This window comes from Diceros bicornis, chromosome 35 (assembly GCF_020826845.1).
Source record: "Diceros bicornis minor isolate mBicDic1 chromosome 35, mDicBic1.mat.cur, whole genome shotgun sequence".
NCBI lineage: Eukaryota > Metazoa > Chordata > Mammalia > Perissodactyla > Rhinocerotidae > Diceros > Diceros bicornis.
The window spans coordinates 32,468,985-32,492,169 of record NC_080774.1 but is presented as its reverse complement, the minus strand read 5'-3'; the positions used below and the strand labels follow the sequence as shown (position 1 = coordinate 32,492,169).

The window sequence follows — 23,185 nt, the reverse complement described above, 5'->3', positions numbered from 1 at the left end:
TTATGACCCAGGATGTGGTCTATCTTGATGAATGTTCCATGCGTAGTTGAGAAGAATGTGTTTTTCTGTTGGGCGGAGTGTTCTCTTAATGTCAGCCAGGTGAAGTAGGTAGATAGTATTAGTCAGGTCTTCTGTATGACTCTCTGGCCACTTGTTCAGTCAGTTACTCAGGAGGAGCTTAAGTCACCAGCTATAATTACATATTTGTCTATTTCTGCTCTCAGTTCCATCAGTTTTTCCTTCATGCATTTTATAGTTCTGTTGTTAGCTGAATACCTATTTAGGACTTTTATATCTTCTTTATGAATTGATGCCTTTTATCATTATGTATCCTTCTTATCCCTGATAATAGTCCTTGTTCTTAGGTCTAATTTGTCTAACATTACTATATTCATTCTAGTTTTCTTTTATTATTTGTAAAGTATAGCTCTTTCATCTTTTTACTTTTAATCTATCTAAGTTTTTATATTTAAAGTGGGTTTCTTCTGGATAGCTTATAGTTGGGTCTTTTTTTTTAATAGCTTATAATTGTTGGGTCTTATGATTAACATGTTGAAAGCATTTATGTTTATTGTAATCATTGATATGGTTCTATTTAGGTCTATCTACTGTTTTGTTGTTTTCTCTTTTTCTTCTCTGATTTTTTTATTCCTCTGTCTCCTCTTTCCTGCCTTCTTCTGGATTATTTGGATATTTTCAAATACTCTGTTTAAATTTTTCTATTGGCTTTTTGGCTATATCTCTTTGTATTATATATTATGTTTTTAATGGTTGCTGTAGGGATTACATTGTACATACTTAACCTTTCACAGTCATCTTAGAGTTAATGGGTCCCCGTCCCCCCCCCCCCGCAGGGAAGGATTTGTCCTGAGCTAACATCTGTTGCCAATCTTACTCTTTTTTTTTTTTCCTCACCAAATTCCCAGTGCATGGTTGCATGTCCTAGTTGTAAGTCCTTTTATTTCTTCTGTGTGAGCTGCCACCACAGCATGGCTACTGACAGATGCATGGTGTGGTTCCACAACTGGGAAACAAACCCAGGCCCCCGAAGTGGTGAGAGCGCCGAACATTAACCACTAGGCCATCAGGGCTGGCTCTAGAGTTACTATTTTTTAATTTCAAGTAAAATACAGAAGTCTTACAACCATATAGGTCCCCTTACCCTCCCACCTTCGTGTTACAGCTGTTATATTGAATACCATAATTTTAACAATACACTTGTTCACTTAAGAGGTGAAGATTTGTCTTTTATATTTACCCAGATATTTACCATTTCTCTTCCTCTCCTTTCTTGAAGTTCCACATTTCTTTGTGATAATCATTTCTTTTGAGCTCTAGAACCTCCTTTAATATTTATTTTAGAGCACATCTACTAGCAAGAAATTCTCTTGGTTTTCCTTCATCTGAGAATATCTTTATTTTGCCTTCATTTCCCAAGGGTAATTTGCTGGATATAGAGTTCTTTTCTTTCAGTACTTTAGAAATGTTCCACTGTCTTCTGGCCTCCATAGTTTCTGATGAGAAATCCACACTCATTCAAGTTATTTCCCTGTTTATAATATGTCATTACTGTCAAGATTTTTTTCTCTATTGTTATTTTTCAGCAGTTTTGTGTGTGTGTGTGTGAGAGGAAGATCACCCCTGCAATCCTCCTCTTTTGGCTGAGGAAGACCGGCCCTGAGCTAACATCTATCGCCAATCCTCCTCCTTTGTTTTTTTCCCTTTTTCTCCCCAAAGCCCCAGTAGATAGTCCAGTAGATAGTTGTATGTTATAGTTGCACATCCTGCTAGTTGCTGTATATGGGACGCAGCCTCAGCATGGCCCAACAAGCAGTGGGTCAGTGTGCACCCGGGATCCGAACCCGAGCCACCAGTTGTGGAGTGTGCGCACTTAACCGCTAAGCCACGGGCCGGCCCCTCAGCAGTTTGATTATGATGTGAGTGTCGTTTTCCTTGAGTTTAGCCTGCTTATGATTTGTTGGGTTCTTGAATCTGTAAATTTTTGGCTTCTCCCAAATGTGTGAAATTTCAGGCATTATTTATTCAAGTAATTTTCCTACTCCATCTCTTTCTCTTCTCCTTCTCAGACTTCAATGACGTGAATGTTAGACCTTTTACTATTATTTCACACGTCTTTGATGCTCTAATCATTTATTTCAATCTTTTTTCTTTCTGATTTTTTTTTTTTTTGGTGAGGAAAATTAGCCTTGAGCTAACATCTGTTGCCAATCCTTCTCTTTTTGCTGAGGAAGATTGGCCCTGGGCTAACATTGTGCCCATCTTCCTCTACTCTATATGTGAGACAGCTGCCTCAGCATGGCTTGATGAGCGGTGTATAGGTCTGCGCCCGGGATCGGAACCTGCGAGCCCCGGACCGCCAAAGCGGAGTTTCCGAACTTAACCACTATGCCATCAGGCCAGCCCCTTTTCTTTCTGATTTTGTATTGGATAATTTCTGTTGATCTGTCTTCATGTTCATTGACTCTTTTCTTTGTCGTCTCCCATTCCATTATTGAATTTTTTTTTTTTTGAGTGAAGAAGATTGTCCCTGAGTTAACATCTGTGCCAGTCTTCCTCTATTTTGTATGTGGGACACCTCCACAGCATGGCTTGATGAGCGGTATGTAGGTCTGTGCCCGGGATCCGAACCTGCGAACCTCAGGCCGCTGAAGCGAAGCATGCAAACTTAACCACTATGCCACCAGGCTGGCCCAAAAGAATTTTTTTTGTTTCCAATATTGTATTATTCTGTTTTGGAATTTCCTTTTTTTTTTTTTTTAATTTCTGTTTCTCTCCTAAGAACTTTCCTTCAATTCATTTCACGTGTGTTTACCTTTGCCTCATGGAGCATAATTATAAAAACTCTTTTAACATCTTTATCTGATATTTCCAACATCTGAATCATCATGAGGTTGGCATCTGTAAGTTGTCTTTTCCCTTGAGAATTGGTCTCATTTCCTGGTACTTGGTGTGTTGAATAATTTTGTATTGTATCCTAGACATATCTTGGAGTATTATGTTGAGTCTTCCAGAGAATGTTGAGTTTCGTGTTAGCAGGTAGTCAGCCCAGTTAGAGTTGCATCACAAGTTCTGTCTCGCCCTCTGTGGGCTATAGTTTCAATTTCATTTCAATTTTCAAAGCTTTTGATATGCTGCTTTGGGTCTGCCCCACACATCAGTCACTCAGGGCAGTGGTTTAGCTCTTAGTCCAGTTCGTAAAGCTGGTATTGCTTTGGCACTGTGCCATGCATATACAACTCACGCATGAGCCTGGGGCTTTTGTGGGTTCATTCACAGAATTAAGGGACCTTTTTCTTTAGCTCTCTCTTCTCTGTAATTCTCTTTCTCACACACACACACACACACACACACTGCATCCTGCAGAGTCCCCTTTCCTTGGTTCCTCTGGCCAGAAAGACGGAGGTTTCTCTGTTACTTCTTCCACACAGCTCCATGTCTAGGGCCCATTCTTGGGGCAGTGCCAATAGAGAAGAGAAAAAACCATCAGGGATTTCCTCTGACATTCTTTAGACTTTTTCTGTGTACCACCATCTAGAAATTAGGTGTTTCTAGCCAAGTTTTAGCCACCGCTGCTTTGCAACTATGAAACCTGGGCCTACCCTCAAGACAATGCCCCAAGACAAAAATAAAAACAGGAAATCATTGCCATACAGGTCATTTCTCCAAGCTTTTGCTTGCTTCCAAAATCTGTCTGCTATTGTTCACTTTTCAGAGTTCTCAGGTAATTGCTTTTTATACTCTGTCTGGAGTTTTTAGTTGCAATCAGCCAGAGAGAGAGACTGCAGTTAGCTTACTTCATCCTGGCCAGAACTGGAAGCCCTCAGTGTAGTTTCAATTCACGTTTCTCCATGAGTCAGGATAAGCATCTTTTCATATGTTTGAAGTCACTTTCATATTTTTAATGAATTGTCTATTCATATCTTTTGCCCATTTTTCTATTTGGTCTTTAGTCTTTCTTAATTTTGAAGAGTTTTATATTTTTTAAAGATACTAGATTTTTATCTCTTTTGACATACAAAAATTTATTAGGTATTTTATCTTCTTAGTTGCTGTTGTAAATGGGCTTTTCTCTAATGGATTATTGTTTTTGTATATGGAAACTGTTGAGTTCTCTTTGTTAGTTTTATTTCCTGCTACCATACTGAAGTTCTTTTTCAGTGTTTGAATCTGTTCTAGGAATTTCATGTACACCATCATATCATCTGGAAGATAGTTTAACATCTTTTCCAATTCATATGCCTCTAATTGATTTTTCTTGTCTAACTGCATTGGCTTAAACCTCCAGTACATTGTTGAATAGTAGTGTAGACAATGGATATTCTGATCTTAGTGGAAATACCTCCAATATTTCTTCACACATAACATGTTGGCTGTAGAAGTAAGGAGGATGTGTCTGTGCCTATTTTAGTCGTTTTTAAGAAACCTATCAGTTTCTGTTTGCTTAAGTGTTTTAATGAGAAATGGGTATTGAATGTTGTCAAAGGCTTTCTCAGCATCTGTGGAGATAATTATATGATTCTTCTCCATAGATCTATTAATATAGTGTATGACATTAATGGATTTCCTAATTGAACCAATCTTGCATTCCTAGGATAAATTCCACTTAGTTGTCATGTATTATTTTCTTGATTTGATGTTGTATTCTGTTTACTAATATTTTATTTACTGTTTTTATATGATATTTATATGTGATACTGGTTTCTACTTGTCTTCTGATCAAAACTTGAAATATATCTCATGAATTCTGTTATGTAGTGTTTTCCTGGTCATTTTTTGAAATTTGTGGTTTAAGTGTTTCCTCTTTCATCTAAAAGTTGTTTAATAGGGCCGGCCCTGTGGCTTAGCGGTTAGGTGTGCGTGCTCCGCTGCTGGCGGCCCGGGTTTGGATCCCAGGCGCGCACCGACACCCTGCTTCTCCGGCCATGCTGAGGCCATGTCCCACATACAGCAACTAGAAGGATGTGCAGCTATGACATACAACTACCTACTGGGGCTTTGGGGGGAAAAATAAATAAAATAAAAATTATAAAAATAAAAAAATAAAAGTTGTTTAATAGATGGTTTTTAATTTTTGGTTGGGAGGATCTTTTTGGTTTTATTTGTTTATTTTCTGGTTTAATTGCACTGTGATCATAGAATATTATATGTTTATAATATTTCTTCTTTATGAAACTTACTGATGTTTTCTATGTGACCCAATATATCATTAATTTTTATACATGTTCCATGTGCACTTGAGAAGCTGTAGTCTCTGTTATCAGAATGTAAAGTTCCGTATAGATCCATAATATTTACTTTGTTGAGTCTTCTATCTCTTTGCTTATTATTGTCACTGATCTGACTTAGACTAAAAGTAGTATATCACATTCTCTATTAGTGAGTTTTTTCCTGTGACTCCTTGCATCTCCTATAGTTTCTGCTTTATAAAGATGGTGTTTCTGTTATTTAGTACATAGATATTCATCACTGTTATATACTTATTGTGAATTGGAGCTTTTAATATTAGAAAGTATCTGGCTTTGTCAAATCTAATGCTTTTTGGCTAGAGTTCAACTTTGTATGATATCAGTATTTCAACTCCTGCTTTCTTATTGTTTTCCTTTGCCTGATAGACCTTTGTCTGTCTCTAATTTTAGCCTTTTGAAGTCACTTTAACTTTCTTTTCATATTGATTTATATATTCTGAGTATGAGTCCTTACAGATATGTGTGTTGTGAATATTTTCTCCCTGTCTGCAACCTCATTTTTGATTTCTTTAATGTCTCTTGATGAGAATTATGGCTTTGAGCTTCATCCATATGAGACTGGGGTTAATTCACTTTCAGTTTTGTGGAGTATTCTATTGTATGAATATACCAAATTTATCCCATTCTGCAGTTGATGGCCATTTGGGTTGTTTCTAGTTTTGTTATTATGCATAATCCTGCTATGGACATTCTTGTACAAATCACTGTGCGAGTTTCTTTAGGGTGTCTATTTAAGAGTGGGGTTGCTGGGTCATAAGGTGTGCAAGATAGTCGCAGACTGTTTTCCAAAGTGATTGTTTCCATTTCTGCTCCCCCAGCAGGGTTGGGGGGTCCAGTTGTCCCACGTCTTTGTCAACGTTTGACAGACTGTTTAATTTCTCACTAGACTGCTAGGAGAGTAATTATAGCACATTGTGGTTTTGACAGGAATTTCCAAGATTATTAATTAGGATAAACATCTTTCATATGTTGATTGGACATGTATGTTTCTTGTGAAATGTCTGTTCAAGCCTTTTGCTGATTTTTCTTTCTGGTGTTTGCTTTTTTATTGTATTGATACAGTGTATTGTAGTGAGTCCAGTGTGGGTTGTGTTCCTCCCCCTCCTGGAGCAGCTTTCATATTGTTACACTTACAGGAGAGGTGCAAGTGTAGTGTCATGCACACCTGTGTACCCTTCGCTATGTTCACCAGTTGTTGGCGTTCTGCCACATTTGCTTTACATCTCTGCCTACATACTTATATGTAGATGGATGTAGATTGAGAGAATATGTCTTTTTCTGAAACATTTGAAAACAGCTTGCAGACATCATGACCTTTCACCCCTAAAATACTGTAGCCTAGGAATATGGACATTCTTCTACAAAAAATACCATTATGCTTCCCCCCCAAAATTAACAGTAATTCCATATTGTTTGTAGTCCATATTCAGATTTCCCCAATTGTCCCAAAAATGCCCTTTACAGCCCCTGTTTTCTGATGCAGGATCTAATCAGGTTCACACACTGCATGTGGTCCTGATGCCTGTGTGAGTCTCTTAATTTAGAAGAGTGGCCCTGGCTTTGGCTCTTGTTTCTCTTGACCTTGACCTTTGTGATAAGTCCGAGCTAGTTGTCTTGTCCCGTGTCCCAAGCTCTGGATGTGTCTGATGGTTCCCTGCATGTTGTGGGCGTGGATGTACAAGGATGGCACTGTCTTCTTGCATCACCTCAGGAGATAAGTGATGCCAGTTTGTTTACTGTTGGTGGTGCCAGCTTCCCTCAGATGGTGAAGGTGGTGACAGCCAGATATCTCCACTGTACAGGTACCTCTTCCTTGTGTGATTAGTAAATAATCTGTAGAGTAATGCCTTGGCACAATGCAAATCTCCTGTTCCCCAACAACATTTCACTGGTTGGGCCCTTTTCTAGATCTGAGTGGTGACTTTTATAGTCTCTCGCTCTCTACTTGTAGTTTCGGCTCCCTCTGTTAATTTCTTTAGAACCATTAAGCATCCTTATTTTATATACCTGGATGCCTTGCTCTGGGGGTCTAGTTCTGCTTCCTTTTGTTTCTTTCTTTTTTGAACAACAGACATTTATTTCTCACAGTTCTGGAGGCCGGAAGTCCAAGATCCAGGCACCAGCAGATCTGGTGTCTGGTGAGAACTGGTTCCTGGTGTGCAGATGGCTGTCTCCTCCTTGCGTCTGCTTCCTATTGTTTGTGATGGCTCTCCCTCCTGGTGTCTTGTTTCCTTGTTTGTTGTTATGAGTTTTGGCTACGAGCCTGCATTTGGTAGGGTTTTATCTGTGAATTCATTGAGGCCTGCCTGGAAGGTGGGCTCTTGCTGAGGAGATGTTCACAGACTGAAGTTTTGGGGAGCTCCCAAGGAGGTGGGAATTAGGGCTAACTCGAGAGCTGGCATTATTTTGGCACGTCTGGGTGCAGGTTTAGTTCCAGTTCAGTCTAACACTGAGCATGTAACCCTGTGGGGTCTTATCCTTATGGGGTGCTCCCAGGAGATTACCCGCCTCAGGAGGGCCCTAAGCTTTTCTTTCATCCCCCAGAGGCCTTGAGAGCCTGAACTCCAGGTCGCTGGAGCAGATGCCCTCAGGGCCAGAGCCAGCTGCAGCTCCGCAGACCTCACAACGTTTCACTTTTACGTAGTGTTTGGCCTCTGAAGGTTCCAGACTTTTTTTTTTTCCACCTTAGTGGTATAGTGAAGATTTTGGTAGTTTCTAGTTTTATCAGCACTTTTAGTGGGTTTGGGGGGTAGGGTCAATCAGGGCATCCGTCCTGCTGAAAAGTAGCACCTTCCTGTCTGTGCTGGTTATGGGTGCTCAGGTGCCTCATCGGGCAGCGGGAGCTGGTTCTGTGCCCTCGTCTGGCACGTGCGGGGGCTGGGGTCTTGTTTGAGGCGCTCCCAGCACCCTGTGCAGCCCATCCTTGCCCTCTCATCTGCACAGTCAGTGAGGCAGGACCCGGTGGGCTGGGGAGTGCCCGGCGTCTCTGGGTGCTTTGGCTCCCCTGCTTTGGCTAGCTTCTGATGCTCTTTGTTGAGTTCCAAGCTCCTTCAGGGCCCAGTGGTCCTGGTGCGGTGAAAGGAAAGGGCTCCATGACTAAGGTCAGGGCAGGTGCCCTGGGCTGGCCTGCAACCTGTTGAGGGGTCAGCCTGTGGGATGTGCAGCCCAAGACCAGCCCCTCCCCTGGCCCTGCCTCCTGTGCCGCTCGAATTGCATGGTTCCGTCTGTGCTGCTGTGGCAGGTCCCATGCGCTGTGGCAGGTCTCTGCCCACACCTGGTGCTTTGATACACACTCCTGCCTCCCAGGGAGGGGCATCCTCAGATCCCTGTGCTGCTGCGCCTGCCCGAGGTCTGTGTGCCCTGGTGGGAGGGTGAGTGCCAGCTGCAGCCTGGCCCTGGCCACCTGTGTGCCTTGCCACCGGGGGCCCTGGCTGCCCGCTGCTCCCAGGCCTGGGGTAGGCTCGGGTCCCCTCTCTGTGGGGACAACCCTGAGGCCTGCCGGGCTGCTGCTGTGGAGACGTGATGCAGGGCAACACTGTCGTCCGTCTGTGGGCTGAGGGCCTGCGGGGTTTTTGGGGCATCTGCAGCACCCAGTTAGAGAGGCTGTCAGAGTTGCTCAAATTGTGTCAGATTGTCTTTCTTTTTAATTTTGAAAAGAGTGTGTCTGGGGCCGGCCCTGTGGCTTAGCGGTTAGGTGCGCACGCTCCGCTACTGGTGGCCTGGGTTCGGATCCCGGGTGCGCACCAACGCACCGCTTCTCCGGCCATGCTGAGGCCACGTCCCACGTACAGCCACTAGCAGGACGTGCAACTATGACATACAACTACCTACTGGGGCTTTGGGGGGAAAAAGGAGGAGGATTGGCAATAGATGTTAGCTCAGAGCCGGTCTTCCTCAGCAAAAAGAGGAGGATTAGCATGGATGTTAGCTCAGGGCTGATCTTCCTCACACACACACAAAAAAGAGTGTGTCTGGCTTTGACATCTCGAAGTGCAGGCAGATTACGAAGTTGTGCTCTATGGATTAAGTTTCATGTTCCTTTGCCCTCTGGGAGGGAACAAGTAATAGGACAAGGAAGCCAGGCAGCGGCGGGAGGCTGATACTGCGCATCGGCCTTGCACAAGGGGCTGTGGCCTCCGCTCCAGGCGGCCCGCTGCCAGGGGAGATAGGATAATGCGATTATTCTCAATTAGATTAATAAAGAATAATTAGATGTCATAAATCAAGTAATCATGGGATATTGTCATGGGAAAAATATGTAGCTAGAATTAATTAGTTTTCAAACAAAGGGTTTATTTTGATTGCTTGCAATGATGGAGCCCTTAATTGGCGATGCATCATCTTGGCCTGAGCATTTTGGTTGTCGTAACAACGTGACGGGTTTGTTCCTAGCAGTTCTGGGCAAACAATAGAGGAGAACTTGGTTTCATCAACTCAGAGTGAGCCTTGTGCTGCTCAGGTTCTGGAAACTCCCATCAGGCTGCAGGCAGGTGGCAAGTGTGGGCTGGGCTTCGGCTGGCATTCCCCAAGGCCAGCGTCCTGCCTGTGTGTGTGTGTGTGTGTGTGTGTGTGTGAACACGCGTGAGTGTGTGCCCTGTGCGCGTGAATGCGGTATGCGTGTGCATGTCAGGACTGCACAGTGGGAGCCTGTGCAGAGGCGGCCTGGACTGAGTGTTGGGGTGCCCCCTATCCTGGAGTGGGGCTTTGAGGCTGGGTTGAGGTACTTTAGCGGGGTCTGCGTTCTTGGATCTCCTGAAGCTGGGGCCCTGCAGCCCTATGCCATCACTGACCAGCTCTTCTTACAGGACAGGCACTGCACAGGCAGGCAGTGGCTTCTGGGGGCCCAGGAGCTGCTCCTCTCAACTCGTCCGCAAGCCGGCCTGCCCAAGGCTGCCACTGCAAGGTTAATGGCCCTGGCCCGGCAGGGTCTCCAGGGGGCTTTCCTGTCCCACGCCAGAGCAGGGCCATGGGTCATGGAGCAGTGTGGAGGGGTCCCTCTGACCCCTGCAGGAGCCCATCCTTAAGTTTACAAAGAGTCAGTTGGCTTTTAGTCAAAGATGAGAGAGACTGTTAGGCTGAAAACCCTAAAAGTAAGAGAGAGAGAAACAAAGACTTGACCATTTTAAAGCGTGTTCCCAGGGACCCCCTCCTTCTGTTTGAAGCCTAGAGGCAAGATCTAGTGGTCAAGTGGTCACCTGTGGTCTCTCTGCAGTACAGGTGACCATCTGCCCTGGAGTAAGAGACTGGGGACCCCGTTCCTGGGCCTGGCCCTGCAGTGTCTGCTCAAGGTCGTTAGGATCTAGGAGCCAGCCCTGCATCCACTACCCTCATGTGGGCCAGGCCTCAGTTGGCCTGGGTGCTGGCAGCAGCCTCCCACCGGGTCTCTGCAGCCTGGTCTTCCCCATCCCCCTCCTCAGGCCCCCGTGCTCTCCAGTCGCTGCCTGCCCTCTGCTCTCTTGGTGACCTGGAGCCCCTTGGGGGCTTGCAAGGCCCCCAGCTGCCTCAACAGTGGCATTCCTTAGGTGTTTTGAACCTTTTGCTCCAGTCACGCCACTCCTGGCTCTCTTCTGAAGATAGAGAGACTAGAAGGAAAGGGCCTGGGATGTTTTTAAGGATGGGAGGCACAAGGCTTGCGTTTGAGGGTGTGGTTGAAGCGGTGCGCCTGCCTGTGTGTGTGCCTGGCCTTGGCTGCAGCCCCTCGTGCGTGGGCCTCTGCTCTTGGCCTGGAACCCCCTCCAGCCCCCGGCAGCAGCCTCCTGGTCAAGGCTCCCTCCTGGAGGAATTTTTCCCATCTTTTTTGCTGTGTTCTTGTACTTACCCCAGTTCCTCTGGTGGCTGTGGCTGCCACAGCAGTCGGGCGGGCGGCCTCCTCCCTGCTCTGTGTGCGGGCTGGAGGTGGGTGTGAGAGGAGGCATGGGCCTTCTGGGGACCCTGCAGGGTTGCATGGTGGGGGGACGCTCAGCGGGGACACTAGGAGGTTTCTCCTTTGGGGTGGGTGGGCTCCAGCATGCCTTAAGCACGGGACCAGTGGTGTGCGAAAGTGCCTCTCATCTGTGAGAGCAGCCAGCACGGGCCCTGCTCCAGAGCTTGCTGCGAGGCAGAGGTGGACAGCACGTCCCGGCACATTGTTACTACACTGCTGGGGAGACAGGAGACTGGGCTCAAGGAGGGGTGTTTGGATTTGCCGAGAGGGCTAGTTGGGGAGGGCTCCCCGAGGGAGAAGCTGGAGCAAGGGCTGGACAGAGGGCAGGACTCATTCAGGCCCAGAGAGAGGACGAGCACTCCAGGCGTGTGCACAGCCCAGGCGAGAAGGACCCTGCCCTGGGCAGAGTGGGACGACACTGGTGTGGCCAGTGGGATTCGGGGAGGCAGAGGGTGCAGCTAGGGGTGGACTGGAGGCCAGTGGAGGGCTCTGCGCTGGGCACCGAGGGCAAGAGTGGCCGCGGGAGGGTGTGGGCGCTGCCGTGCCTGCCCGGGGATGGCACAGATTGGGACCAAGGTGGTACCACTTGGGTGCAGAGGCCAATAGGCAAGATTGAAGAGGGGGAGAAGGGGTGGGTGGCATCAAGGGAGGCTCCTACTGTCTTTCAGAAAGAGGACAGCTGGGTCACTCACACACCCTCCCTTTTGGTCCTGAGGTGACTGCACCCCTGCCCAGCATGGCGGCCCTGCCGCCGCCGCCGCCAGACCCCCAGTTTGTCCTCCGAGGCACCCGGTCAGCGGTGCACGCGCTGCATTTCTGCGGAGGAGCCCAGGGGCAGGGGCGCCCACTCCTCCTCTCAGGGTGAGTAGCTGTGGCCCCCAACCCAACCCCAGGGGTGGCCCAGGGTGAAGTCGGGGGGGTGGTGGCCTAGCAATGAGCCTGGTGCTTGTTTGGGGATCCTAGTGAGGGGCTCGGGCTGCCTGTTGTCCAGGCACCCTGCCCTCTCAGAGCCCACTCGACACATTGTCCCCTTAGGCCTGGCCCCCTCTCCGTTAGAGACACCATCCAGTTTGCACTGTCAATGGCGGCCTGCCCTCCCTCTCCAGAGAAGCAGGCTCTGCCTGAGGTGCCTTCAGAGGCTCCCACAGGCCCCTGCCCACCCCCTTGGAAAGGAACACGTGCCACTGTAGCCTTAGTTCATCTTTAGATCTGTCACCTAAACTAAAAACCCTAGTGGCCGAAGCGCCTTGTCTGCCAGCTGTGTTCCAGGCCGGCCCACAGAGTGTGCAGGGCCAGTCCAGCTGCCTCGATGCCTCCTCCTGAGCCTGCACTCGTGTGTTGGAACAGGTCCCTGAGTGGGCTGGTGCACATCTGGAGCCTGCAGACGCGGAGGGCGCTTGCCACCCTGGATGGCCACGGGGGCCACTGTGTGACCTGGCTGCAGACACTGCCCCAGGGGCACCAGCTCCTCAGGTGGGTCTCAGTGGCAGTGAGCGCAGTCTCAAAGGAGCCCAGTTGTAGCCTTCAGTGGGGTCCAGGAGCTCTCCAGTGGAGGCCCTCATGGCCTCCCCTAGCTGCCAGGGCAGCCCCACCTCCAACAGCAGAACAGGGTGTGACCTCTGCCCTCAGCCCGTCCCAGTGCCACGTGTCCCAGGTGTGCTGGGTGCTGGTCACTGCCTCTGTAACCGCTGTGCCCTCCAGGCGGGTGCCCACTGAGAAGAGCCTGATGAACGCACGGGACAGCCCTGTCTGTGGCTTCATGCCACCTGTGGCCTGAGCAGAGCCCCCCCTGGCCTGCCAGAGCTCCCTAGTGGCAAGAGCTGGGGCTCGAGGCCTCTCCTTGAAGGAGCCTCAGCTTCCCTCCCGCAGGCTTCTAGGCCTGGGTGTCATGACAGCCACTCTGCAGGGTGGCCTTCTCCCTGGTGGTAGAGCCACTTTCCCACAAGACGACAAGGACTGGTTGCCAAGGCAGCGCAGAGCCTGATCTTAAAGCTCACCAGGCTGTGCTCCACAGCCCCAGCATGGCTGCCTCCAGAGGCACGGGAGTGCCACTCCCATGTCCAGGTCTGCGGCTCAGGGCTGGCCAGCACAGGGTCAGCAGGAGATGGCAGGAGCAAGGGGGCCTGGTACTCCCAGCAGAGAAGAATGCGTGTGCTGAGGCCACATAGGGCCGGCCTGTGAATGTCAATATCACAGGGGCCATGAGGGGCTGGAGGCTGGGCAGCAGAGTGGGGAGGGACTGTATTCTGGCACTGCCACTGCGGCCTTGTAGAGGTGACAGGCCGAGGACTTCAGGTGGGTGTGGGCCTGGAGGCAGCAGCAGGGGGCAGGTGGGTGAGAGAGCACGTTGGGAGGGGCTTCCCTCTTCCCTGGGGAGAGGGAGAGACAGGGCAGGCACAGACTAGAGAGCATGCAGGAAGCTGGGGGCCCCCATGGCTGCCAGGGTGTGCCGTTGTCTTGGGTGGCCCTCCCTGCTCCCCGTGTGAGGATTGCTGCACCAGCCCAGGAGTCCACCAAGTCAAAGTGCTGCTTTCCTGACACCCTCTGCCCCAGAGCTGCAGACTGACCTCTCCTCCTCCTGCCCTGCACTCAGAGCCTGCACATCTGGGCACTGGGGAGCCCAGTTCCTGGAGGAAGAGGCCTGCTAGGCCCCACTGGTCTGCAGAACACTTTTGTGCCAGACTCACGCAGCTCCCACCACCCTGAAGGTGGCTCGCGGGTGACTGGGGGACTGGAGGGGACCGGAGGTGTCCAGGGGCGGTGGCCCTGGACGTGTTTGCTTGTAGAGCCCTCGCCTGGGCTCGCCTCCTTCCTGCTTAGTGCATAGGGCCCTTCATACAGTGTTGGTCTTTCCCTGATTGTCAAGTAGAGGTCGTGTCCAAATACCCCACTAAGCCTCTTGCCTCGGGAGTTACTATTTGTAAAAATGTTCCTCCTGAATTTTCACCCAAGGTATAGACCCGTTGGGGCCTCCTTCTCCGTTAGGGTCCGGGCTCCTTGGGCTGTGCTCTGGGAACCCCTGGCCGTAAGTGCCCAGGCGCCTGACGCCCGGCTCTCAGGCTTCACTCTTCGGAGAGCCGGGCCTGATGCTGTGCAGGGAGGCAAGTTCTGGGGGCGACCTATGAGCGAATGTTTGATGGCACCTTCCCTTCCAGCCAGGAGCGGCCCCAGTCCAGGCGGTGGGCCCGTGGGTCAGGAGGTCTGCGGCGCAGACCGTGCAGGTGCTTGGAATGCCCAGGTGCGTTTACGTTACACTAGAGGCCGCATGCCCAGCTGTGTTTGGAAGTCAGGTCTCTCCAAAGTGGCCCTTGAGAAGGGAAGGTGTGCTTTCATGTCAAGGGGAGGCTGGAGGACAGAAAGTAGGAAGCCAGGGGCCCCAGCCCTCCCCAGGCTGTGCACAGGGCTTCAGGAAGCCCAGGGCTGCTCTGCAGACACTCCTCAGCCCCACCTGCACCCGAGGAGGCACCTGTGCCTGCGACAGCCACCTGGGTGGGTCTGTTCTCTACCTCTTTTATTGTGAGATGTAACGTACTTACAGAAAAGTGCACAGAACAAGTCTGTAGACCGGTGTATTATCACGGAGTGGACACCTGCACACCCACTCCCATCAGGAAGCAGAGCACTGCCAGCCCCCAGGAGCCCCTCACGCCCACCTGGCCACTCTGTCCTCGTCTTTCGGAGGCAGTTCCTTGCGCCTTTTTCTTGCTTTACTCTCTGAAAATCCATCTCCAAAAGGCATAGACTCATTTTGTTTACTTTTTCCTTAACTTAAAAAATGGAAATATAGGCAATATGCTATTTGACAATGGTCATAAAGGAATCTTTTTGGATGCCATGTCTTCTTGGACAAGGGAAACTAAAGAAAAAATAAACAAGTGGGACTTCATCAGATTAAAGAGCTTCTGCAAGGCAAATGAAACCAGGATCAAAATGAATAGACAACCCACCAGCTGGGATAAAATATTTGCAAATCATATATCTGACAAGAGGTTAATCTCCATAATCTATAAAGAACTCACACAACTGGACAACAACAAAAAAAACAATCTGATCAGAAAATGGGCAGAGGAAATGAGCAGACACTTCTCCAAAGAAGATATACAGATGGCCAATAGGCGCATGAAAAGATGTTCAACATCACTAATCATCAGGGAAATGCAAATCAAAACTACACTAAGACATCACCTTACACCTGTTAGAATGGCTGTAATCACCAAGACAAAAAATAACAAATGCTGGAGAGGCTGTGGAGAAATGGGAACCCTCATTTACTCCTGGTGGGAATGCAAACTGGTGCAGCCTCTATGGAAAATGGTATGGAGATTCCTCAGAAAACTAAAAATAGAAAATACCCTATGAGCCAGCTATCCTACTACTGGGAATCTATCCAACAAACCTGAAATCAACAATCCAAAGAGGCTTATGCACCCCTATGTTCATTGCAGCATTATTCACTATAGCCAAGAAGTGGAAGCAACCCAAGTGTCCTTCTACAGAAGATTGGATCAAGAAGATGTGGTGTATATATATACGATGGAATAGTACTCAGCCATAAAAAAGACAAAATTATCCCATTTGCAACAACATGGATGGACCTGGAGGGTATTATGTTAAGTGAAATAAGCCAGAGAGAGAAAGACAAACACCGTATGACCTCTCTCATATGTGGAATATAAACCAACACACAGACAGACAGAACTGCATGGTGGTTACCAGGGGCAAGGGGTTTGAGGAGTGGGCACAAGGGATGAAGGGAGGCATTTATATGGTGACTGACAAACAACAACGTACAACGAAAATTTCACAATATTATAAACTGTTAAGACATCAGTAAAAAAAATTTTAAAAAAATGGAGCCATGCGGAATAGCTTCCTTTGCATCTGACTCCTGTCACTCAGCTCTGTCTTGGTGAGATCCCCTGTGGTGTCTGTAGCTTCAGCTCATTGTGTGGGCTTTTTCTGTGTGGTATCTACTGGATGTATATGCCCATATTACTTCCCATCTACTCTCGGTGGAGGTCTGGGTTGTCCACTTGGAGCTGTGAAGGATGAAGCTTAAGAAAATTCCCGTGGGGCTTCCTGGTGCCAGGTGCACATGCACATGCCTGCAGGTTAGACCCTGTGCCCATAGGTGGGTGTCCAGGCCGCAGAGTGTGTGCATGCTGGACAGCTTGGAAGGTGCCAGGCTGCACTCCTGGTGTGGGCCTCCCCCCCACCGCTGCTGCCAGGGGCCTGGGAGCTCCTGTGGCCTTGTTTGCATTTTTCTGACCACTTGATGAGTGAGCCTCGTCTGTGTGTGTTGGCCACGTGGATAAACTCGCTTAAATGCCTGTTCTCCACTGGATTGACTGCCTTTTTCTAATTGAGTTATAGGAGTTCTTTTTATATTCTAGGTATGGTAGATATTTTTATATCATCAACTATTTCTCTAACACGTGGCTTGCATTTTTCCCTCTCTTAATGTTGTCTTTAATGACATTAAGACATTTAATGTCTTTAAGTTAGTCATTTTAGTGAAGGCAAATCCATGGTCTTCCCCTAATGGCTTGTGTTTCTGTGTCTTGCGAAGGAGTCCTGGCACCAGGTCGTGAAGCCCCCTTGCTCATCTCCCCAGAGCTTCACTGCTGTTCCTTTTCATCCACATTTGTCTGGAATCCACTGTCGGTGTGGATTTGGTGTCTTTGTTTCCATATGGATACCCGATGGTCCCATCTTCCCTGCTCTCATTTCCCTTCCAAGTTTAGTGACATTGGCATCTGAGGAAGTGGGACAGGGAAGGCAGTGGCTGCCAGGCAGAGGTGGCTGGAGCAGTGAGCATGTGGCCGGAGAAGCAGAGTGATGGGGACAGGGTCTCAGAGGTGGCTGGGGAGGTTGGGAGATTGGCTACACCACACAAGCGAGCTCGTTGGTTGAGCATGTCAGTAAATATCTTGAGGATAAGAGGAGCCACATATTTCCCTGTCAGAGAAGGGAGTCATAGCCTGAGAAGGAGAAAGGGGAGAAAGAACCCTCAGGCCATCAGCATGAACTTGTGGGGTTTTGAAAATATATACACAAAGATAGGTACAGAAATATTTGTGAGTGTGAGATGTGTGTCTGTGTCAGGTGTGTGAATGTGAGGGTATGTGGTGTGTGTGTGTGTGCGTGTAGGTATTTCCTGGCTGTCTCTGCCGAGAGGGGCTGGCAGTGGCAGCACCTTATAACAGGGAGCACACCTGCACCCAGACCTTGGTTTCTAAACATCTGTCTTCACCAGAAGGAACTAGGATTCCTTACAGAAATGACTTATTCTAGATCTGGAATACCTTACTGACGGACACATGTCAGAAGAACTTTGAGCCAACTTGAAGGGACTCCTATTGGCCAGGCTGGGATGGTTTGAGCACAAAAATAATTAATGAGAATTTTGTGTTGAATAACACAGGAATGCATGCATCCAAAGCGATATAAAGAGAGGAAACAGAAGGAGAAGGGAAAGCCCGTTCTTCAGTAGGATGGCCCCTCGTGAATGTAGAAGATGGACGTGGGAGTCACTTGTCGGCGGCTGTGAAGGCCTGGTTGACATGTGGGCAGTATCAGTGTGCGCCAAGGCAGTGGGCCATTTGAGAGTTGGGATACTGGCATCATATCAGAATATCTTCCCACAGGTATTAACCAAACAGGGAGTGGTGGCTTTGCAGTGGACACACCTGGCAGGCACCTCTTGACCAGGCAATCAAGGTGGGCGGTTGGCATCATGTGCCCTGATTATGCACTGAGAGGGTGCTGTCCTTCCCGAACATGGAAACGTCACCCTAGGGAACGGAAGGCCTCTTTTCTCTGAGAGTGCCAGGGACACGAGAGATGGCACGATGAGGTCTGTCCAGGTCCAGGGGGCTAATGAGGACCGACAAGCACGGTGTGGGTCCTGGACCGTCTAGGGGAGGCCACTCCAGGACACTCCGTAGGACCGCTGGTAAACCGCAGACGGGCTGCTGGCTGTTCTGGGGTTGCCTTGCTCTTGGAGGGGAGTGTGGAGGTGGCAAGGCACACGCTGGATCTTCTGGGGTGGCTGGGCATCAGGGCAGGAGAGAACGTGTACGTTAGCTATTAGGGAACCAATTAGGGGACCAGGTGAAGGAGGCATGGAAGCAACTGTTCTGTGAGTTAAAAAAAATTCAAAATAAAAAGTTACAGTTAAAACAGGCTGGTTTCTTTGCTCACGGTTTAGCTGCCATCTCGGCAGTGAGTCAGATGCCCTCCCTGTGTGAGCACGTCTCTTGGCTGCCTCTTCTCTTCCTTAGGCTCCGTGCATCCCGGTGTCGAGGACACCCTCGCATCTCTCTCTTTTGTTGCTGCCCTTCTGGCTAAGGCCTGCTATCTGGCAGAGCACGGCGTCAGCCCTGTCCTTTGGGAGAGCCGGCATCTCCTAGTTCTCTGGATGATCAGGCACTTTTTTTTTTTTTTTTTTTTGAGGAAGATTGACCCTGAGCTAACATCTGTTAGCAATCTTCCTCCTTTTTTCCTTTTTCTCCCCAAAGCCCCAATAGATAGTTGTATGTCATTGTTGTACATCCTTCTAGTTGCTGTATGTGGGACACCGCCTCAGCATGGCTTGATGAACTGTGTGTCAGGTCCGCGCCCAGGATCCCAACTCGTGAACCCCGGGCTGCCAAAGCGAAGTGCACGAACTTAACCACTATGCCACAGGGCCAGCCCCTGACCAGGCACATTTTAACATCAGCTTGGCGGGTTCTCCAAAATGGATTGGGATTGAGTTGCTCTGGGTCGGCCCGGGGAGAGCGGCCATCTGCACAGCACCGAGTCCTCGGGGCCTGAGCGTCTCACGTGACAGGGCGGGTCTGTCACCACACTGGCGCACCACTGGCAACTGGACACCGGGCCTCATGTGGGTTCTCCTGTCTCCCACCACTGTCCTTTTCTGCTCCAGGGTCCAGCCAGTTGTCCCATCTCCCAAGTCGCCTCTGGCCTGTGATCGCTTCTCTTTCCCTCGTTTCTCATGCCCTCCGCCCTTGGGAAGAGTACTGTCAGGAGTTTTACAGAATGCCTCTCACACTGGGTTTGCCTCACAGTTTCCCAGGATTAGACAGTATGATGGGCTTCCGGAAAGAAACCCACAGAGATGCAGTGCCTTTCCTGTCCAGAAGTCCATGGTGTCCACAGGACTCATCTCTGGTGAGGGTCACCTGGGGTGGGCTGTGTCTGCGTGTTTCCCACCATCAGGGATGTTTTCCCTCTGCTTACTGGGCTCCTTGGCTGTGAGTCGTTGGGTCCAGCAAGGACTTTCCTCAAGGGATGAAGAATTAAGGAGGGTTGTGTGTTAGAGCCACCGCAGTGATAATAAGCATCTAGGGGATCTTTGAGGCTGTCCGTGTGTCCTGTTTCTCCTTAGGTCCCACCCTCTGACTTTAGCCTCCTGTGGTGGGGTCTGCCCCCTGCAGTTACTACTGGGGGTTCTCTGGGACTTTCTGTTTCCCACACTCTCCTGCTGTATTCTTGGGTTATAATCTCATACTACTGTCATTTATTTTATTGCTCAGGCTGTGCCAGCGTTGGCACCTGTGTCCTTTGGACATGCCCCCATTCTTTATTTTTTGAAGTATTTCCTTACTTCCTGGTACTACAAGATGCTGAGAACTCATCTTCTCTTTCTCCCACTTCAGCCTTAGACTCAGGCGTTTCTCCAGAAACCTGGTTCCTGTTTTTAGAGAGAGTGATCAGAAACTAGACCTGGCACTAGGTGCGCTCGTCACTGCTGGGGTATTGTTGCTTCTAGGTCTTCTCGGCGGGCAGCCTGGGGAATAGCTGTGTGTGCACGGGCCATGCTGCATACACACCCATAGGCATCTCTGTGTCGGTCTGGGTATTTGGATAAACATGCCTTCATACTGACGTCTCCGATTTGAATCCAACACCACGGGGTCCATTCTTGCCTCTCCCAGGCTTCTTTGTGACCGCTTTCTGTAACAGGGAGAAACCTGGCTCCTGCTCTCCACTACTTATGTACCTCTCTGTTCAACCCTGCTGTCCACATGAAGAGGTTTCAGAATTGCTGACCCGCACCCCCGTGAGAAACAGACTTACCAACTAGAGTTCTGTGTTTCTGCACGGTTATTTTGTCTTCAACTTTGCAGTTTCGAGTCGACGTACTTTTCCCAAATTCTTCGGGTTGGCTTCTGTCTGCCCTCCCCTTGGGCGCAGTATGCCATGCATTTGTCACAGTCTGCAGTCCATCCTGGGATCCTGACATCCTGGTTGTGTGGTTTTTTAAAGTACACACAGTAAAGCTTGCTCTGTGGCTTAGTTCTGTGGGTTTGATGGATTCCCACAGTCACGTATGCTCCACCCCAGGGCCATCCAGAGCAGTTGGCAACCTGCAGATCCCTTGTGCCGTCCCTCTGTGGGCAGGGCCCCTGGAGTCCTCTGTCCCTCCATTGTGCCTCTCCTAGAATGTCACACAGATGGGATCGTGCAGCACTGTGGCCTTTTGGATCTGGCTTCCTTCGCTGAGATTCCCACAGGTTGCTACGTGGGGTGTATTCCTTCCTCTCTGTTACTGAGTGAAATTCCGTGGTATGGACACCTCACCGTTTGTTATCCAGTCTCCTGTTCAACAGTTGTTTCCGATTTGTACAGTTATGAACAGAGTTGCTGTAAACATTCACGTACAGGTTTTTGTGTGAATGTAGGTTTTAAATTCACTTGGGAAAATACCTGAGAGTTGGGATTGCCAAGGTGTCGAAGTTAATTCACAGAGGGAGAGAGAGCGGCGGGAAGACCATAGGATGCGGTCACGGGGCATGCGCCACGGAGTGCCCTGGGCTTCAGTCTGCCGTGTGCCCCTGGGATGGCCCATGAGCAGTATCCTGGCATTGGGCGTCTTGATGCAAAGCCCTTCCTCAGCCGAGGTGCCCCCGCCTGATGACCTGGCACCAGCCGTGGCGCCTCTTTCAAAAGTGTCCCCTGCCTTCTTTTGGCGTCAGGCTGGCCACAGCACACCGATTTCTGGGTGGGTTGGATGCACCATCTGCTCACCAAGGGCCTCACGCCTGTCTCCTCTTGGTTTTGGCAGTCAGGGCCGGGACCTGAAGCTGTGCCTGTGGGACCTGGCAGAGGGCAGAAATGCTGTGGTGGACTCCGTGCGCCTGGAGAGCATCGGCTTCTGCAGGGGCTCCATCCTGGCTGGGGGCCATCAGCGATGGACGCTGGCCGTGCCGGGGAGAGGCAGTGATGAGGTGAGCGCCAGCCCACACAACCTCTTGTTCCACGAGTCACTGGGTGCTTGGTTTCCCTCACACAGGCATGCTCATTCTAAGCACCTGGTTACAGGAATGCACTGCCCACCGCAGGACCCCGAGGAGCCGGGGCAGGTCTAGGTCTGCCTGCTGGATCACAGTTCCGGGGGCTGCAGGCTGAGTCTTGGCCTGGTCGCCTGTGAGGTGCCCTGGTGGTGAGAGTCAGCAAGGAGGCCCAGGGCAGTGGGCTAGTGTCTCTGTGAGGCCCTGGCACCTGGCACAGCACAGCAGTGCACAATGGACGACAGGTGTTGAGGCCCAAGGCCATCAAGAACACTGGGGGAGGGACCACCCATACAGATCCTCAGAGGACTTAGGGGTGGGCATGTGTAGACAGAAGTCCCAGGCAGGCCAGCAGGAGGTGTAGTCTGGGAGAGACAGAGGCACTGGTGAAGTCGAGAGGGCCTCTGAGCCAGGGCAGCAGGGGAGGGCGGCCTTTTGGGGAACAGAACTGGGTCCTGGTGTAAGAAACCTCAGGCAGGGCTGGGATGCGGGGCATAAGGAGCTGGCACCAGGGTGGCAATTGCAGTATAGAGGGGCACAGGGGAGCAGGGGAACATCAAAGAATGGGGCTTCTGGGGGTGGTGGGCATGACCGAGCTTCGGAGGTGGCCGTCGCACAGAGCTCAGTCCAGAGCAGCCAGCAGTGGTTGGTGGCAGGGGACTGGTTAGGCTGCACAGTGGCATCCACACCCCCAAGGGCAGAAGGGGCAGAGTCCACCAAGAGAAGCAGTGCCCAGGACTGCGGGGTGTGGTAGAGGAAGGAGGAGTGGCTGGAGGCACCAGCTGTTGGAGGAGCTGAAGGGAAATTGAAGAAGAAACCTGTAAAGGCTATGGGATGGGCCTGGTGAGTGTGGGGCACGGCTGCTCAGGGGCCTGGCAAGTGTGGGGGCCAGGGCTCCAAGAGTGGGGTGGGGGCTGGGGGTGCACACGGGCCGGGCTCCTGCCTACCGCCCACTCCCGTGTTCTCTTGTGTCCCTGCTGGCCCCCAGAGCCTGTGCAGCAGGCGGGGCTGGGCAGGGCCCTGGCCCGTGCACATGGTGAGGTTTGGCCCCCGCCCAAGAAGAGTCGTTTGTCTTAAAGCAGCTCAGTTCATAAATAATGAGAAAGAACAGGCATTTATTTGTTCATGATTGCGTTTAAATCACCAATTAGGAGCTACATACACTTTTCTTGCCAATTTGCCAAAAACCTGTTAAAAGTTTTATTAATGTGAAAAACAGAGGGCTTTGCTCCCTCCCGGATGGCAGGAGCTGGGCAGCGCCCAGCCTTCCTCCCTCACCACACACCACATACGCCGGCCTGGGGTTCAGCTAGCTCTTACCACTGGGGTCAGGTGCTGCGTACTGCCCTCCACATCTTGGCCACCGCAGGCCTGCCCGGCTGTGAGTGTCCCTTCGGCCCTCCTTCACCCTCTGCTCCCACTCCCGGGGCCTGTCCCCTGAGCCCGCTCATCCCCTCTGCTCAAGGCTGTTGGTAACCAACTTCCTGGCTCCCAGTTCTTCCAGTTCAGGCAGCAACTGTGTTGTTCAGGTGCAGCCAGTCTGGGGACCTTGCCCATCCTGGGAAAATAGCTGATTTCCATGTTCCCACCTGGAATCTGCCAGGACTGGCCCCTAGAAAAGCAGCGCTGGCCTGTGCCCAGACAGTGCCCAGGGAGAACATGCTCCAGCCCCGATCGGCCGTCTGGGTGGCCACACT

General features: G+C 50.2%; 1 protein-coding gene across 1 annotated transcript in view; it reads left to right on the top strand.

Moving 5' to 3' along the window:
* Positions 1–23,185, top strand: part of GNB1L (G protein subunit beta 1 like) — a 61,184-nt gene that overhangs the window by 15,238 nt on the left and 22,761 nt on the right. The window contains exons 2-4 of the mRNA XM_058532167.1: positions 11,859–12,051; positions 12,538–12,663; positions 21,263–21,425. Of these exons, the coding sequence (XP_058388150.1) occupies positions 11,927–12,051; positions 12,538–12,663; positions 21,263–21,425 (414 nt within the window). The 5' untranslated portion in view covers positions 11,859–11,926. The remainder of the gene's footprint in view (positions 1–11,858; positions 12,052–12,537; positions 12,664–21,262; positions 21,426–23,185) is intronic.